The following is a 19229-nucleotide window of genomic DNA, read 5'->3' as shown; positions in this document are numbered from 1 at the left end:
TGATTTCCCTTTGGTGACAGGGAACATCTTATACTCTTGGTTCCTTTCTTCTTTCTGTAGAACTTCACATGATTTTCTGAATCAAATGAATAAACGTTAGCCTCTGACTCATCTTGTAGATGCCCTAATCAGTTTTTTTTGTATTTCCTTTTAGAAGTCTTTCAGATTTTGATCTGAAATAATTCTTCTTTAAAATGAGTCGTTCTTATGTTGATAGCATAACATCATAGTTACAGTACATACATGCTCTATAAACACAGGACTCTTAAAATAAATCTATGACCCATTGTTTTTAAATGCAAATTATCTGTGACTTTGAATTTTTGGAAGGGCAAATCTTCATTTGGATATGGCTGACATGAATTACTATGCAGTGTGCCTGTAGGTGGCCCGGCACAACTTAACAAAGTGTTTTTTTTTTTTTTTTTTTACCTTTCCTTCAACTTTCCTTCTCTTGAGATAGATGACTATAGGAGGTAGAAACAAGTTGTAATCACATTTACCATTTTTAATGAAATATTTTCATGTTCTTTTATCCCAGTTTGTATTAAATATACTTTTACATTGTAAATTATTATAAAAATATTTTACTTTTGAGATTTTAAAAATCTAAAAGCGATAGCTGTACTTGCCTCTGGTGTCGCTGATTTTCTGTGTATTTCATACAGGTCAGTATATATATATATATATATTTTAGATGGTACATATGTGTGTGCACGTGTACACACAGACACACACACATATTTTTACTTTTTTTTTTTTTTGGGAGACAGTGTCTTGCTCTGTCGCCCAAGCTGGAGTGCAGTGGCACGATCATAGCTCACTATAACCTTGAATTCCTGGGGTCAAGCGATCCTCTCACCTCAGCCTCTTGAATAGCTAGGACGGACTACAGGTACATGCTACCACACCCAGCTGTTTTTTTTCTTTTAATATAAATGGAGAAATGGGGTCTTACTCTGTTGCCCAGGCTGGCCTCTAGCTCCTGGCCTGAAGTGATCCTCCTGTCTCAGCCTCCCAAAGTACTGAGATTACAGGCAAGAGCCACCCTGCCTGGCCAAGATGGTATATATATATATATATATATATTTTTTTTTTTTTGAGTTGCTGTCCCACTCTCTCCCCCAGGCTGGAATGCAGTGGCGCGATCTCAGCTCACTGCAAGCTCCGCCTCCTGGGTTCATGCCATTCTCCTGCCCCAGCCTCCCGAGTAGCTGGGACTACAGGTGCCTGCCACCACGCCCGGCTGATTTTTTGTATTTTTAGTAGAGATGGACTTTCACCGTGTTAGCCAAGATGGTCTGCATCTCCTGACCTTGTGATCCTCCTGCCTCGGCCTCCCAAAGTGCTGGGATTACAGGTGTGAGCCACTGTGCCCAGCTGATGGTACATATATTTTTAAAGTTAAATTTAGTATTGTTCTGTTTTATAACTTTTTCTTAACATTTTCCTAACACTCTATACTTACAGGAGTTGGTGGCTGGACATAGTCCTTCTGGCAAATGATTTTAATTTACTTAACTTTTTCCCTGTTTAAAGACTTTTCCATGTTTTTGGATATTTAGTTTTCCATCTTACTATATGTAGACCTCACACTGTAGTGAAAATCTTCAGGCATTTAGAGTTTTTCTTCATTTCAATTTTTTTTTTTTAGGATAAATTTCCAGGAGTAAGGTCATGAGATATACATAATTCTGTGGCTTTTGATACATGGTTTATTTTACTTTCCAAATAGGATTTTTAGTAATTTATAGTACTACCATCGTATCTTTGAGTAAATAACTTTTGTGCAACCTCATCTATGTTGGATCTTGTCTTTAATTGAAGACAATTTAGTACAGGTTGAGCATCCTTAATCCAAAAATCTGAAATCTGAAATGCTCCAAAATTGAAAACTTTCTGAGTACCTACGTGATGCTCAAAGGAAATGCATATTGGTGCATTTTGGATTTTGGATATTTGGATTAGGGGTGCTCAACTGGTTATTCATATATTCTAAAATCTGAAAAAATTCTGAAATACGAGACACTTCTGGTCCCAAGTGTTTCAGATAGGGGATACTCAACCTGTAGCTGTTAAGTGGTACCTCATTGTTTTAATTAATATTTATTTCCCTGCATGTCTTCATGTTTGTATTGTCTTGTGGGATCTGTCATTTATATCTTCTGCTCTTAAATATGCTTTAGAGTTTATTGTTTATTGATTAATGTCTTCTGTTTGTGGTTCCTACTATAAAAAATGATGTTCCTGATTTCTAAGTTAAAAGGAAGTTAACATTTTAATGTGTATGTGGTCACCAAGAAGGGCTGATCTAATACGCACTTTTTCTACCTGGGGAAGAAAAACTGTACTCTGTTACCAAGTAAGATGTCACGAGCCTTTTCAGATGTCCCAGCAATTTGCTGTCCTTGTAGTATGGGTAAATCTGTAACAGCTGTTTTTTTTTTTTTTTTGACCTGATTATTGCTGCACTCTTTATGATGAAAACAATTTACCTCAAAAGTTGGCAGGAACACATTTATAACTTGATTCAATGAGAATAGTCAGATTTCTCACAACAGCTTCCCAGAGGCTTTAACTCTAGGGAACCCTATTTTGCTTGGTGCCTTATGGGAAAGGAGCTAATGAAGTCATCTTACATTCTTGAGAATATGGTATTTAAAGAACATATAGTGTCAGGAGAAGGCATTTTGGAAGTAAAGTTATGAAAGATAATTTAAAAACATTATTTCTTTATGCGTACTATTAATTTATGCCTGTTTGCTGAAACCTCATCTACCTCAGTTCATAATCATCCTTTTCATTTCTGAATTTCCATTTTACCCACATTCTCATTCATGTAATAGAGTACTAAATTGTTCTCTTTTGTAAATATGTATAGCTTTTGAGACAGGGTCTCACTCTGATGCCCAGACTGGCATGCAGTGATCTCCTGGACTCAGGTGATCCTCCCACCTCAGCTTCCTGGGTAGCTTGGACTATAGGTGTACGCTACCACTCTTGGCTAATTTTTTGTATTTTTTGTAGAGACAGGGTTTTGCCATGTTGCCCCGGATGGTCTGCTCTCAAATTCCTGGGCTCAAGTGATTCCCCTGCCTCTGCCTGCCAAAGTGCTGGGATTATAGGTGTGAGCCACCATGCCCGGTCTGAGATTTTTGTATCTCTCACATACTAAGTATACAGTGGGCTGTTTTTTTTTTTTTTTAAAGTGATGTATTCACATACCATAAAATTCACCCATATAAAATACACAATTCAGTGGTTTTTAGTATATTCACAAGGTTGTGCTGCTATCACCACTAATTACAGAACATTTTCATCACCCGAGAAAGAAACCCCAGGCCTCTATCAGTCACTCCCTATTCCCCCTTCCTCAGCCCGTGGCAATTATTCATCAACTTTTTGTCTGTATGGATTTGCATATTCTAGACATTTCATATAAATGGAATTATATGCTATGTGTCTTTCATGTCTGGCTCCTATCACTTAGCATAATATTTTCAAGATTTATCCGTGCGGTAGCATGTATCAGTACCTCATTCCTTTTGATGGCTGAATAATATTCCATTCTAATATAGTGGACTTTCAAGATGTGCTTCTTAATTGCTTGTTTTTAATCATTCCTGACTAAATTTGAGGCAAGATAGTGACCCAAGAAAAACACTCTCAACAGATATTTGCCTTCCATATCTCACAGTAAGGATCCAGGGAAGGCACAATGTGTATGAATAAAAATGGTATATAGTTATTTTCATTGATTGCTTAAAAAATCAATTTTATTGTGCACGTGGTACATTCTAGCAAATTTAAACGTAGATAAGTTCCTAAAAATTCACTTAGTCATCCCACCACTAGGGCATAACTACTGTTAATTTGGTGAATATAGTTTCAGGCTTTTTTCTGTGCCTGTAGATGTGTATGCATAATAGGGTACAGTGAGCACTGTTTTATAACAAAACAAACATGTATAACTGAAATATTTTTAATAAAAAGTTTCATTTTTTGTTCATTGCCTTCAAAAATATTTTGGTATCAGATGCAGGAAACTTCTTAGATTTAACAGTTTTATTTTTTATCTTTAAAAGTGGTGGATTCTAGGCCAGAATTGTTTTCTGAAGACTTAGTTGATAGAGTAGCCTAAAATTTCTTTTCTAAGTAAAATTTTCAACATGCTGATAAAAACTGCTTCACCAAAATGAAACAGAAGTGAATTCATTTTTTTATTAGACAGAAAATTCAATTACTTTTGAATAATTCTTTAATCATTTTGTAATACAGTAAATTTGTACAACAAAAATAAAAGGATGGTAGCAATAAAAAGAACACATGTGCCTGCCTGCATTTTCTCATGTTAACATGATAGGTTAGTGAAACCAGCCTCTCTTTCGATTATTTTTCTTATTTTTTTGTTCCTCTTCCAGGTAAATGAAGGAAAAGGGAGTTGATACATATTGGAAAAAACAACCTTTATAACTTGAGGATATACTTAGGTCTGTAGTTAGTTTCGTATCAACACCATTTTCCCTCTCAACTAGGTCATTCCCATCAATTAAAATGATCTGTAAAAACTCTCATCTTGAGATAAAAACAAAACACTCCTTTTACCCTGTGTCTCCTTCCCTAGATGGCTCCATTTTCTCTGCCTTGGGTCAGGGCACAACACACTGGAAGAACTAGTTGTCTGTACTGTACCTTTGCCTCCTTCCCTCAGGTTCTCTAGCCTGTTCCAGCCAGGCCCTTATCCCCATGACTCAGTGCTGTTCAAGGCAGTCAGCAGCCACCATCTTGCCAAATCTGATTGTACACTTTTGCATCTTCCTCCCTCCCACACTTTCTTTGCTTGGTTTCTGGTGTCCCGCACTCTTCTGAACTTCTTCCTGTCTTTTTTTGGTGGCTCTTTCTCAGGCTTCTCTGCTGGATCCTTGTCCTCCGTGGGACCTCTGGAGGTTGCTTGATTAGCTTAGGACACAGTCCGCAGCGTTGTTTCCTGTCTCTAGCTGGCCTAGCTGCTCTCATCCAGGCTTAGGCTTTAAATGCCTCTGCGTGCTCATCTCTTGCTTTCTCATCTCAGTTAAACTTGCATATTAGATGGCCTCCTCATGCTTCCGTTTGAATGTTCCATAAGTGTCTCATATTTAACATAGAGACCTCATCCCGCGGGCCCTTCCCAACTTGTTCCTCCTTCCTCACTTTGTACCTAGTGCTTAGGTAGCAGATCCAGAGTCACTCTTAATTTCTCTCTACTTTCAAATCCCACATTCTGTCCACCAAGCAAGTCTTACTGGCTCTATCTTCAACTAATAACCCAAATCCAGCCATTTTCACCACCTTTGCTATTAATTTGCAGTCTGTGCTACCATCGTATCTCATTTCATGTGTAGCATTTACCTCTTAATTGGACTTTCATGTCTGTCCTCCTGTAGTTTGTTCACATAGTGATTTTTTTTAAGGGCATAAATAGCTACCCCGTTCAAAATCCTCCAGTAACCTCTTACTTTTAAAAATTGAGATATGCTTCACATACCATAAAACTAATGATTTTGAAATACGCAATTCAGTGGTATTTAATATATTCACAATGTTGTGTAACTATCACCACTAATTCCAGAATATTTTCATCACCCCAGAAAGTAGCCCTGTACCTATTAGCAGTCACTTCCCATTTCCCCTTCCCGCAGCTCCTGACACCCACTGATCTACTTTCTGACTTTAACGATTTGCCTCCAGTGGGCTTTTAGATTAAAATCCACAGTCCTTGCCCTCGCCTTAGACAGTGGTTCTCAGGTCGTGGTTTCTAGACCAGCAGTATCAACATCACCTGAGGGCTTGTTAGAAATGCAGAATTTTCAGTCTCCAACCCAGATCTATTGATTTAGGAATTCTTGGGGTGGAGCCCAGCAATCTGTGTTTAATAACAACCCTCTGTCCACACCAAAGTTTGAGAACCTCCAGCCTGTAAAGACATGCATGATCTGGCTTTTGCTTGCCTCCTTGAATTAACCCTTTCCTCTTGCTCCCTCTGCAGTGACCGTCCTCTTGTGCAAATGTGACAAACTTGTTTCCTTCTCAAGGGCTTTAAATGTGTTGCCTCTGGTTGGCACATTGTTCTCCCAGACTTTAGCTGGGCTGTGTCCTCACTTCCTTTAGATAGTTGCTCGGTTGCCCAAGAGTCCGCTGACTGCATAGTACGGAGAGGAGGGCTCCTGTGCTGAGTGTCTATATTTTTTGCCCCTCTCCATTCACTTTTCACTTTCCTCCACCCTGCTTTGTGCCTTAGGAGGTTGACTTCTTTAAACTGCATCAACCGCTTCCCTTGCCAGCTGGTAGGTAGTTGGGTTTGTCCAGTGGGGAGTAGTGGGTGGACATGAGAGGTAAGGAGCCAGGTTGTGGTGTTTATTTTTTTGACTTCCTCCCAATGGGCTGGCTGTGTCCTTCTCACAGCTTGCTTTCTCTCTCTTTGAATTTTGTACTGTCTGTAGTATTAGCTGTTTAGTAAAGATTATTTCTACATTAGAACAGAGACCATATAGCAGATGATCTGTAAATACTGAATGAATGAAAATAATGTTGAAACAGAAGTAGAATGATGGTAGCAGGATGTAAGCTGAAGATATGAGAGGACAACACACTCTCTCATTTGAGAGTATATAGCTGTGCTACACGTTACATGCCATACCGTTTAGCAGTACCTGAAACAAAACTGACCGTGAAAATAAATCAGAGGTGAGATGATGGATTGTGGGCAAAATGTTGCTCTAAAAGACGGAACTAGAGGCAGTGACACACTTGGCACCATGTGGTCCAGATTCAGGAGAGTCTTTACCTGTATGCTCTCGAGGAAGGGGCTCAATCTTGGTTTTGCCATTTAATAGCTGTGTGACCTGGGGCGAGTTACTTAAATCCCTCTGTGCTTCAGTGTTTTCATCTGTAAAATGCAATCACATTTGCAGGATTTAATACTTAGTGTGTACTTGTTACATACCAGGCACAGTTCTAGGTGCTGAGTATACAACACTGAACAAAGACAAAACCTTTGTATGGAGCTTACTTTCTAGTAGGAAAGGCAGATAATAAAAATGAGTTAAATAAATATAACATATGACATGTTAGTGACTGTGCTAAGGAGGGAAATAAAGCAGAAGAATGGGCTAGGGTGTGTGTGTGTGTGTGTGTGTGTGTGTGTGTGTGTGTGTGTGTGTGTGTGTGTGTGTGTGTGTGTGTGTGTGTGTGTGTGTGTGTGTGTGTTTGGTGTTGGAATTCTAGGTAGGGTTCCTAGGTAAGGCTTCACTGAGAGGGTGACATCTGAGTAAAGGCGTGACGGAGATGAGGAAGGGAGAGTTATGCTGGCATACAAAGAAGGGCATTCCAAATAGAGGAACAGCAAGTACAGAGGCTCCCACGTGGGAACATGCCTGGTGTGTTTGATGAACAGCAAAGAGGACGCTGATAGAGCACAGAGTGAGGGGGGATTAGAAGGAAATGGGGGCCAGATCATGACTACAGCAGACCTTGTAGGCTGCTGTAAAAATGTTGACTTTTACTCTGGTACCTAGTAAAACATAAATAGTAGCTCTTAGGGAACTTTTTTTAAAAAAAATTAATTTTAAGTTCCAGGATACAGGTGCAGGATGTGCAGGTTTGTTACATAGGTAAACATGTAGCTACTGGGGAACTTAAAGACTCATTTTGAAGATGAGGATGCTGAGTTTCAGAGAGGTGACATTACTTGCCTAAGGTAGTCTAATTATGAAGAAATCTGGAGTTTGAACCAGATCTTCTGCCTGGGAATCGACAAAAATAGCGTGTTGCTGGCCCAGCATCGCGGACTGCAGTACAATTACTAAAATCACAACAGAGCTAATCTCCATACATGACAGGTAGCAATGGGGTCAACTCGTACACTTACTGTTCATACCAGTGTTAAACCTGTGGAAAGAGTAACCATAAATAGAACACATCTGTCATCATTCTTATTTTTAATTATACTTTTAAATAAATGAAGCTGTTGGTTTTCCAGAAAGTAAAAGATCAGATCTCTGTTAAAGTGTGGGTAACTGTGGTTAAATGGAGCATTTCCTAATATTTTCTTTCTATAAAGGACAGCTTAAAGAATAGAGGATAGATCAGAAGAACAGAATTGTATCCTTCTCATTTCAGTAGGCAAATAGATCACTTATCTGAGTCTTTTTCTTCATTTATAAAGAGAAAATAACACCTGCTGTTTATTTGAGAGTTGATGTAAGTTTCTGAGATAATGTGTCTGAAAGATGAGGTTTACAGAGGTAAGGTGCTGTCTCACATAATAGGCTTTTATTTGTTGATAAGGTGTGTGTTTAGCATATACTCTGTATTTCCAGTATTTCTGTAACTTAACACACCTAAGTCTCATATTTACAATGAAAAGTTACTATTTTTGAAGTGATAAACTTCAAAGCAAGTTTTTGCATTGGCAGGGAGTATGGAGGAGTATTTAATGCTAAAGTGTACATTGTTTGTCTTTATCACTGAATATGCTGTATACTCTGGGAGCAGCAGACGAGTGTAATTCTGTGCTTTGTTAATCTTTGTTATTTTTTCAATGATTTAGTCAAGCCTTTATGATTTTTGTGTAATAATTTTGAATGCTGCCTTGTTGGCTAAGTTGAACTCTAGAACTATGTATCTTTATGTAGTCAAAATGTGAAAAACCTGAGATAATTAGCTTGAAAGCTTCTGAGCTCATACTGGGAAAGTCTGCAGTGTTTTTTTTTTTCCATTAAAAAATTGTTTCAACAGTGTTCACTATTTTAATTTTTCTGGATCACCCTCTGTTATACCTGTTCATGTGAGTTAACAGCTTTGGTTGCAGAATGTGGAGGCTTGGACTGGCTTCAGTGCAAGGGTCCACTCTTTCTCTCATGTATATCTCCTCTTTCTCTGACCAAATCTTGAGGCACCGAGGCTGATGTCTTAGTTTCCATCATCATCCCTAATCAGGTGCTGCCTTTTTGCAAACAACATCTTGATGCAGCTTTCTCCATTTGGGGGTAATGGGCAGAGACATTTAAGCTGGAAGGGGAGTTGTGTGGCTGTTGGCAGGCCCTCTGATTGCTGTGTGATGTCCTCATGTCATTGCGGTCATAGGGTATATCCTACTTATCCTGCTTTTTTGCAGTCTTAAAACCCAAACTTTTCCCAGTGCTTAGCATAGTTTCATTAATGATTTTAAAATTAAAAGACTAAACTTGTCCCTCAAGTTTATGTTCTGTAGGTTATGCATTCTTTCTTTGATTGGAATTATTTTCACAGGATGTATTCTCACTGTGAGGTAACACTTTCAAATTACTGTTTTTTAATCCTGATACATACTGACTTGCATGGAGTTACTCATTGAATTGAATAAACATAGGGCCTTACTAATTTGCATCACCGTCAAAAACTTGTTTCCTGTTTCACTTAGTTTCTTCAGCATTAGAAATTAACAAGATTTTTTTGTAATTTAATAGGTGTGAAAACTTTAATTCTTTAGTAGCAGTGTTTCTAAGATATAGTGTCTTTTTTTACTAGGAGAAAGATTGTTAAGATTGTTAGTAAGGTTTTTTTTTTTTTTTGAGTCAGGGTCTCTCACCCAGGCTGGAGTGCAGTGGTGCAGTCACTTCTCATTATAGCTCGACCTCCTGGGTTCAAGCAGTCTTCCCCACTCAGCCTTCCAAGTAGCAGGGACCACAGGCATGTGCCACCGTGTCTGGCTGATTTTCTTTTAATTTTTGGTAGAAATGGAGTGTTGCTTTGTTGCCCAGACTGGTCTTAAACTCCTGGACTTTCATGATCTTCCTGCCTTGGCCTCCCAAAGTGTTGGGATTACAGGTGTAGGCCACTACACCCAGCCTATTAGTGAGTTTTAAATGTAAACCTTCTGTTGGTCTCAGTGTTTATATACGAGGTCAGGTAGGTGTTAACGTAACAGCTACTCATTTCTACTTATACTTTGTTAATGAAATCTTATACTTCAAAGTAGGTATTTAATTTGCTTAAAACATTTTAGAAGTACAATTTTTTGGCTGGGTGCAGTGGCTCACACCTGTAATCCCAGCACTTTGGGAGGCCGAGGTGGGTGGATCACCTGAAGTCAGGAGTTTGAAACCAGCCTGGCCAACATAATGAAACCCCGTCTCTACTAAAAATACAAAAATTAGCCGGACGTGGCATGGCGTGGCATGGTGTGGCGTGGCATGCGCCTGTAATCCCAGCTACTCGGGAGGCTGAGACAGGAGGATCACTTGAACTCGGGAGGTGGATGTTGCAGTGAGCCGAGATCATGCCACTGCACTCCAGCCTGGGAGACGGAGTGAGACTCTGTCTCAAAAAAAAAAAAAAAAAAAAACAGAAGTACAATTTTTTGAATAGGTAATATATGTACATTATATAAAGAGTTAAAGATTAGGTTTATACAGAGCTGCCCCACAAGCTCTTTTCCCATCCCCCTCCCACTTCAGAAGCAGCATGTTATGTTCTTACGTGTCCTTTCCAAAAAAGAGACTGTGCATACAGCAAAAGAAACTACCATCAGAGTGAACAGGCAACCTACAGAATGGGAGAAAATTTTTGCAACCTACTCATCTGACAAAGGGCTAATATCCAGAATCTACAATGAACTCAAACAAATTTACAAGAAAAAAACAAACAACCCCATCAAAAAGTGGGCGAAGGACATGAACAGACACTTCTCAAAAGAAGACATTTATGCAGCCAAAAAACACATGAAGAAATGCTCATCATCACTGGCCATCAGAGAAATGCAAATCAAAACCACAGTGAGATACCATCTCACACCAGTTAGAATGGCCATCATTAAAAAATCAGGAAACAACAGGTGCTGGAGAGGATGTGGAGAAATAGGAACACTTTTACACTGTTGGTGGGACTGTAAACTAGTTCAACCATTGTGGAAGTCAGTGTGGCGATTCCTCAGGGATCTCGAACTAGAAATACCATTTGACCCAGCCATCCCATTACTGGGTATATACCCAAAGGACTATAAATCATGCTGCTATAAAGACACATGCACACGTATGTTTATTGCGGCACTATTCACAATAGCAAAGACTTGGAACCAACCCAAATGTCCAACAACGATAGACTGGATTAGGAAAATATGGCACATATACACCATGGAATACTATGCAGCCATAAAAAATGATGAGTTCATGTCGTTTGTAGGGACATGGATGAAACTGGAAAACATCATTCTCAGTAAACTATCGCAAGGACAAAAAACCAAACACTGCATGTTCTCACTCATAGATGGGAATTGAACAATGAGAACTCATGGACACAGGAAGGGGAACATCACACTCCGGGGACTGTTGTGGGGTTGGGGGAGGGGGGAGGGGCAGCATTAGGAGATATACCTAATGCTAAATGACGAGTTAATGGGTGCAGGAAATCAACATGGCACATGGATACATATGTAACAGACCTGCACGTTGTGCACATGTACCCTAAAACCTAAAGTATAATAAAAAAATAAAATAAAATAAAGTGATGAAAACAAAACAAAACAAAAAAAAGAGACTGTGCATAAATAAGTATATATGGATGAGGTTGTTGCATCAACCTTTATAGGACTGACAGGAAGATATATTTGTAGTATGGGTCCAGCATATATAAGTATTTGGTAAACAACATGAATAAAACCGGCAGAAACAGATTTAATTTGAACTGATGTGACTGTATTCCAGAGTCACCAAGGGTTCTAGAGCTACTGCCCACGGTAGAGGCTGGGCTCCAGGTCTCCCTCAACCCCCGGTCCACATCTCACCTTTGGCCGGGTGACAGCCAGACTGTTCTGTTGTACATTTGCACTTCCAACTGAGATTTTGTTTGGAGAAAGGAATTTAAGGTGAATACCACATTAGGCAGACAGTACCAGTAACTGTGTGTTTCTCTCTTAATTTTTAGATGTTTCTCACCGTGTATCTCAGTAACAATGAGCAGCACTTCACAGAAGTTCCAGTTACTCCAGAAACAATATGCAGAGACGTGGTGGATCTGTGCAAAGAACCCGGCGAGAGTGATTGTCATTTGGCTGAAGTGTGGTGTGGCTCTGGTGAGAGATGCTGACAGCCTTGTGCTTTAGTTCTTCTGTCTTCTATTAATGTTGGTTTGTAGACGTGGCACTGTGTGAATGCTCATGTTTCTCCAGGGAGAAACTGGAGAATAGCACATCCGGCAGAACATAGTGTTCCTGATCCAGCTTTGGTATGATACATGAAGTCTTTTTGCTGTTTTCTTTTTCTGCAATAAAATGGAGACACCACAATATAAAATATAAAAGGTCATCTGGGATGTTGTGGTCCAGTGGATGGTGCTCAACAGTGTCTTTGTATGTGTAAGCTTTACTTAATTAGAAATTTGAGGCATCCTAATTGGTTTGCCCTCTCTCAATTTCTGTAGGTTTTTAGAGGAAGCTACTCAGTGTTGAGGAACTGTAGTGGCAGACAGCAGTGGTGAATTCGTGGGCATTATTGTAAGCCTTGAAATCAATCCCTCTGTATGGTTCTTTGGAGCTCTAAAATGGCATAGCCTGGTTTCTTTTTGGCTCCACAGGAGTTGGTAGATGTGGGGAGTAATTTTTTCATCATTTCTGCCTTGTTCCTACACAGGCTGGGTGAACTCCTGCTGGTTTCCTTTTTCACCTCTGGGGATGCCAGATGTCCCTAGAGCAAGTCACACACTGTGTTAATTGAGTTCATGCCATTCATGATAGCTAACTTCAGCTGAACCCCCACTTCTTTTCAGGCAAGTCCTTTTATTCATCTTTGGTTGACTTTTCTACAGTTGGATGTTCTAGAAGGTCTTCTGCAGTCTCTCCGAATTACTTTCTTTTCTCTTTACATAGGAACCAGATTAGAACAATCACATGAAGAAGCCCAAGGGATCTTCTGAAAATGAAAATTAGATAATTTCACTTTCCTGCCTAAAACTAGCGACTTCTCCTCCACTTAGAATAAAATCCAAACTTTTAATATTAGATTGTGAAGTTCTGTAGATTATTTGTCTTTGCTCTTATCTGGTACCATTTTCTTCTCTGCTTCTTCCTGCAGCTTTTAAAATATTTCTTGAATATGCTAAGCTCATTCCCACCTTAGAGTCATTGGTGATAGCCATTCCCACTGATTGTATTGCTCTGTCTCCAGATACTGTCATTGCTGGTTCCTTCTGGATTGCAGCTAAAATGTTAACCTCCTTGGAGAGGCTTTTCCTGAGCACGCTGCCAAAAGTAGCTATGTAGTTCTCAGTTATATCATCCTGATGTAATCCTCTGCAGAAGGCCCGTCACTCTGACTTTGTGTGTGTTTATTAGTTTATTGCTCCTTTTATCCTGATAGCCCCAAACATATGCACTAGAATGTAAACTATTTAAGGGTAGAGACCTTGTTTATCTTGTTCACTGCTGTATCCCCAGCTCAAGGGGAGTGTATTGTACCTAGTAGATGCTGTAGAAATATTTACAGAATGAGGAAATGAACTTCTAGCTGCTCCTGGTAACCTCCTTGCATTCAGCAAATTACCTTGCTTTATTCTTTATGGAGATAATTGAAACCATCCATTGTGTGCTTCCTCAGTTTTCTTTTTTTTTTTTTTTTTTGAGATGGAGTCTTGCTGTGTCGCCCAGGCTGGAATGCAGTGGCACGATCTTGGCTCACTGAAAGCTCTGCCTCCCAGGTTCACGCCATTCTCCTGCCTCAGCCTCCCGAGTAGCTGGGACTATAGGCACCCACCACCACGCCCGGCTAATTTTTTTGTATTTTTAGTAGAGATGGGGTTTCACCGTGTTAGCCAGGATGGTCTCGATCTCCTGACCTCGTGATCCACCCGCCTTAGCCGCCCAAAGTGCTGGGATTACAGCTGTGAGCCACCACGCCCAGCCCCTCAGTTTTCTTACTCTGTACCTCAGATTCCCTCTGTGTGTCTTCATTTTCTTCTCATTTTCATAGAGGAAGAAGTGTTCTATCTTTGCCAGAGCTGTACTCTGTTCCTTGACACTTTTGATCCCACTTATTCCTCTTGCTCACTTGAATTTAATAACCTTTACTATGTGATGAAGAGATGTAAAGGATTTTCTTTCTTACAACTTTTTTTTTTTTTTGAGATGGAGTTTTGCTCTTGTTGCCCAGACTGGAGTGCAATGGAACAATCTCGGCTTACTGCAACCTCCGCCTCCCGGGTTCAAGCAATTCTCCTGCCTCAGCCTCCCGAGTAGCTGGGGATTATAGGCATGCGCCACCACGCCCAGCTAATTTTGTATTTTTAGTAGAGATGGGCTTTCTCCATGTTGGTCAGGCTGGTCTTGAACTCCGTACCTCAGGTGATCCGCCATCTCGGCCTCCCAAAGTGCTGGGATTACAGACATGAGCCACCACGTTATTTTTAAATTATCACATAATTTCCCCCAGTATGCATAAACTATAGTTGAGCTAACAATTGCTTTATTTACAAACATTTAAATAAACTATCTTGTTTTAATAAGGCTGCAGTAAAAATCCTTTTAGGAACCTCTTCTGATCCTATGCAAGCATTTCTCTAGGGGGTGGATGCCAAAAATGGAATTCTTTGGTTAAAAGTTCATACATTTTTTAAATTTTCAAAACAAATTTTGTTTTTCTTCTTCTTTCCTTCCCTCCCCTTCCTCCTCATGCAGTAATTGACGTGAAATATTTTATTTTTTTATTGAGGCAAGGTCTTGCTGTGTCGCCCAGGCCGGAGTGCAGTGTGATGCAGTCTTGGCTTGCTGCAGCCTTGACCTTCTAGGCTCAAGTGATCCTCCCACCTCAGCCTCCTGAGTAGTTGGGACTACAGGAATGTGCCATCACACCCAGCTAATTTTTGTATTTTTTGTAAAGATGGGGTTTTGCTATGTTGCCTAGGCTGGTCTTGAACTCCTGGGCTTAAGTGATCCTCCAGCCTCAGCCTTCCAAAGTGTTGGGATTACAGGCGTGAGCCACTGTGCCTGGCCAGGTCACGCATTTTTTTTTTTTTAAATTTTATTGTGTATATTTAAGGTATACAACATGATGTTATGGGATACCCGTAGGTAGTAAAATGTTACTATCATGAACCACATTAACATAAAGGTTCACACATTTGAAAATGTACTATATGTTGTCAGAGTTTCTTCTGCAAAGGTTATATCAGTTCATACCCTTTCCAGTTATTTCTAGATGTATTCCTCATCAAGTTATAATATTTTAACTTTTACTGAACTGATAGCTGAAAACCTGACTTTTGTTTAAATTTGCATATTTCTGATTTCAAATGTGGTTGCCTGTTTTTTCATTTGTTCATTGGCCATTTGGCTTTTTGGTTTTTGAAATTGTTTCTTTATATCCTTTGCTCGTGTTTACTCTGGCTTTTTCCCTTCCCTCTTGATTTGTAGGCATTTAAAAACCATTCAGGATCTCAGGCCTATTTGTGTGTTACTAAAAAAAAAATTCCTTATTCCAGAGGTGTAAATGTATTCCCCTATTACTTAATTCTCTAAGTGTTAAGCCTTTCTTCTCCTCTCCTGTCTTCTCTTCTTTCCTTTTCCATTTCCTCACTACCCACTCGTGTATTTGCTTAATGAATATTTCTCGGATGCCTGTTATGTGCTAGGGACTGCATTTGATTGAGAGGGATACAGAGATGAAAGTTGCCTCCGGGTGTCTTACGGGGCACAAAGAGAAACAAGTGTCCACAGACATTTATAATACAATGTGATAGTTGCAGTAATACATGTGTTTCATCTGCAGGAGAAAAGGGTGCTGGGGGGGGGATGATGAATGATAGAAATGGCATGTTCAGAGTCACATAGGCAGGAATGCCCTGTCAAGGAGATACAGTCATGTGTCAATAATGGTGATATGTGCTGAGAAATTTGTCATTAGGTGATTTCGTTGTTGTGTGAACATCATAGAGTGTACTTACACAAATCTAGATGGTATGGCCTACTACACACCTAGGCTATATGGTATACAGCCTTTTGCTCCTAGGCTACAAACCTGTACAGTATGTTACTGTATTGAATACTGTAGGCAATTGTAACACAGTGGTATGTATTTGTGTATCTGAACATATTTAAACATAGGAAAAGGTACAGTAAAAATATGGCCTTACAATCTTATGGGACTGCTGTCAACATGCAGTGCATGACCGTAGGTGTGGTTGGCACATGAGTGTTAGTAGGGAGCTTTGAGTGCCTTTGAAGTGTCTGTTTCAGCTTATGCAGGCCTATGCCTGATCTTTTGCCATCACAGGGCCATCGGGATGTTAGCCTAGAGCTTGTGAGAAAGTCCATATCCTTCTGGGGCAGTCCAGCGTGGACAGCAAGCTACTTTACTTCCTTTGAGTTCTCTCTTTGCTCCTGGAACCTGGAGATTTTACTTGTTTTGAGTACAGCTTGTGTGTGTGTATTTTGTAGGGGTGGGTGGAAGGGCTACTCAGAATTTCTTTTGGAGGGTTTCTCTCTAACTATGGTGTATCTTTTTGAGGGGGGGGGTCTTAGAATATGTGTGATTTATAAAAGGGGATTATCTGTGTCAACTCAGTATGTTATGTTACTGGAAGTAGAACCAGAACTGCATTTTGTTGCAGCCAAGCAGATTAAGTTCAGGGTTGGTTCACCAAATTGGCTGGTGAATGCCTGCCTGCTCTGTTCTCTGCCTATGTTTATTTAAGGTGTTGAGATAGTGTCCTTGATTACTGATAAATGTGTTAAGTTTTCTTAGGGTATTTCAACATTCTTATATTTAAAAATTATGTTGACATGACTGGAGTTTCATTGATTTTAAGCAATTGCCTCCTCAAACAGTGTGTCTCGTTTTTATATCCAGATCCCTTGAGATTGGAAGATTTTTTTAGGACAGCTTGAGATATATTGTTTCTCCTGAAGCTTCTATTTTTACTGGGTATTTAGGTGTGCCCTTCTTTTTGTTTCCAGAAAAATTCTGACACTGGTATTCTCACTGGAAGAGGGGCAAATGTAGATACATTTTACAGCAGTAAATAGACTTTTATTTGGAAATGCATAGCTGATTTTTTTAAACACTGTTTGTAAAATTATAATTTAAAAATAGCCTGTATTGAAGACTACGATTTAAAAAAAAGACTAGGCTATTTAGAAAGTTGCTTTTTAATTTTTTCTTTGTATATTCAGAGAATCATGAACATTAGTGTTAGAAGGGACTGTCTGATCTAATATAGATTTTACAGAAACTTATGGAACCACTAAAGTTAAATGGAGCGCCTGTGGCCAGCGCGGAGCCCACTGGATTTAGACTGCTGAGCTCCCGATAGCTGGCCGAGATGCATTGCCCTTTCTAGTATGCCACCCTGGCTTGACTCTGTGTGTGTGGAAAATCTGTGTTACTTCATTTTCTAAGACGTGTTTTAATGAAAAAAATTTACCTGAGATACTAAGCATTTGCTGTATCCATAATGTATAATTTGCATGAAGGATAGATGGTAAATGATATGTTTATCTTTCTTTTACCTGAAAATAATGTGGTTTCTACTCATTTGCTTTAGAACGTCCAGTTGGGGATAATGAGCGAATGTTTGATGTTCTTCAACGATTTGGAAGTCAGAGGAACGAAGTTCGCTTCTTCCTTCGTCATGAACGCCCCCCTGGCAGGGACATTGGTAGGTAGTGCTCTGTGAATTGTGACAGATATTTAAGCTTTTATTTTGTGCTGGAAGTAGTAGGTGGCACATGATGAGAAGCCAGGTAATTTGAGAGGTGAAGGAGAGGTTAGGAAGTGGAAACAGTGGAGATAGGCTGTCGAGGGGAGAAGTTTGACTATAGTTGTTTCATGCAGGTGGGAAGGAGTCATTAGAGCAGGGGGTTGGAACTCTAAGAAAGGAAATACTCGTTAGGGTTAGGGTCCCTGATTAGGTCCTTCCACAGCCCTGAGGCAGAAAGTCCTCTTAGACAAGAGGAAGGATCCCTCTTCCATAATAACAGGACAGAAATAAAACTGTGGCAGATGTGGCTAAATTTGTGCATTTTGTGGGAGTAAGTTGAGGGATTTCTCATCTAAAAACATTTGTTTTCTCTGAGGTAGGAGCGATGATGGAGGTGGGTGGGAAGCTGGAGCTGTTTTGGAGATTAGGAGAGAGGGCTTACTAGGGAAGCCAGACTGCTGGGAACCATTGAGGCCAGTTGAGATTAGAGACCATGAGACCATACATGATTTTTCTCCAGTGGTGGTCTACAGCCCAGGTGGGTTGTAAGAAGAGAAGAAAACAAACGTGTCTAGACACATTCTTTCTAGGCAATTGTCTAGAAAACCCAAGGTTTCTAGACAAATTCAATGGGAGGTCAGTGGGATGGGGAGAAAAGGGTATTGGCAAGGTGATACCTCAGCTGGGTGGGGAAGAAGTGAAGACAGGAGGGGCTGTGGGGAAAGAGTAGACAGAGTTAAGAGGCTGTGAGTCTCAGTTAGATGAAAGAACAGGTATGAGAGGAAATGAGTGAGATGCCTGAGATTGAAAGGAAATAGTGGTCAAAAAACAGAAGGTTTGAATTGAAAATTTCGGAGGTAGAGGGCTTCTAGTGTTGTGGTCCCAGGTGGGGCCCTGAAATGAGGCTGAATTAGAGTGGAGACGAGAAAGCTAGAACTGAGAGGCTAGCATTTGGGCGATAACGTCATCCAGAATGAAGGCAGGACTTGGAGGTAGAGAGAACAAGGGAGTCAATTGGTCACATCGTTAGTGACCAGGGATTGTGACCAGAGTTTATAGATGACTGTAGGGGGAGGGTGGAGAGAGAGTGTGGGTGGGAAGCAGCAGTAGACACTGGGGACACAGCCATCCCTGTGACCCAGCAGTCTTGTAGGATGTGGGAGAACGAGCAGGGTTATTGGACGTTATAAAAGCTCAATTTTGGCTGAGCGTGGTGGCTCATGCCTGTAATCCCAGCACTTTAGGAGGCTGAGGTGGGTGGATCACCTTAGATCAGGAGTTTGAGACCAGCCTGGCCAACATGATGAAACTGTCTCTACTAAAAATACAAAAATTAAGCCGGGTACGGTGGCTCATGCCTGTAATCCCAGCACTTTGGGAGGCCGAGGCGGGAGGATCATGAGGTCAGGAGCTCGAGACAGACCATCCTGGCCAACATGGTGAAACCCCATCTCTACTAAAAATACAAAAATTAGCTGGGCATGGTGGCACGTGCCTGTGATCCCAGCTGCTTGGGAGGCTGAGGT

The 19229-nt window shown here is 40.3% G+C and overlaps 1 protein-coding gene across 4 annotated transcripts in view; it reads left to right on the top strand.

The window, feature by feature from the left end:
• Positions 1-19229, top strand: part of TP53BP2 (tumor protein p53 binding protein 2) — a 112848-nt gene that overhangs the window by 60255 nt on the left and 33364 nt on the right. For 3 of the 4 annotated variants that reach the window (XM_058430546.1, XM_058430547.1, XM_032137388.2), the window contains 2 exons: positions 11941-12088; positions 17548-17661. In XM_058430546.1, coding sequence (XP_058286529.1) covers positions 11941-12088; positions 17548-17661 — 262 coding nt within the window. The remainder of the gene's footprint in view (positions 1-11940; positions 12089-17547; positions 17662-19229) is intronic. The other variant, XM_032137389.2, reaches the window with a different exon arrangement.

Source organism: Hylobates moloch, unplaced genomic scaffold, assembly GCF_009828535.3.
Source record: "Hylobates moloch isolate HMO894 unplaced genomic scaffold, HMol_V3 SCAFFOLD_18, whole genome shotgun sequence".
In the NCBI taxonomy this organism is placed as follows: domain Eukaryota; kingdom Metazoa; phylum Chordata; class Mammalia; order Primates; family Hylobatidae; genus Hylobates; species Hylobates moloch.
The sequence above is the reverse complement of the archived record's forward strand: the minus strand, read 5'-3'. Positions and strand labels throughout refer to the sequence as shown.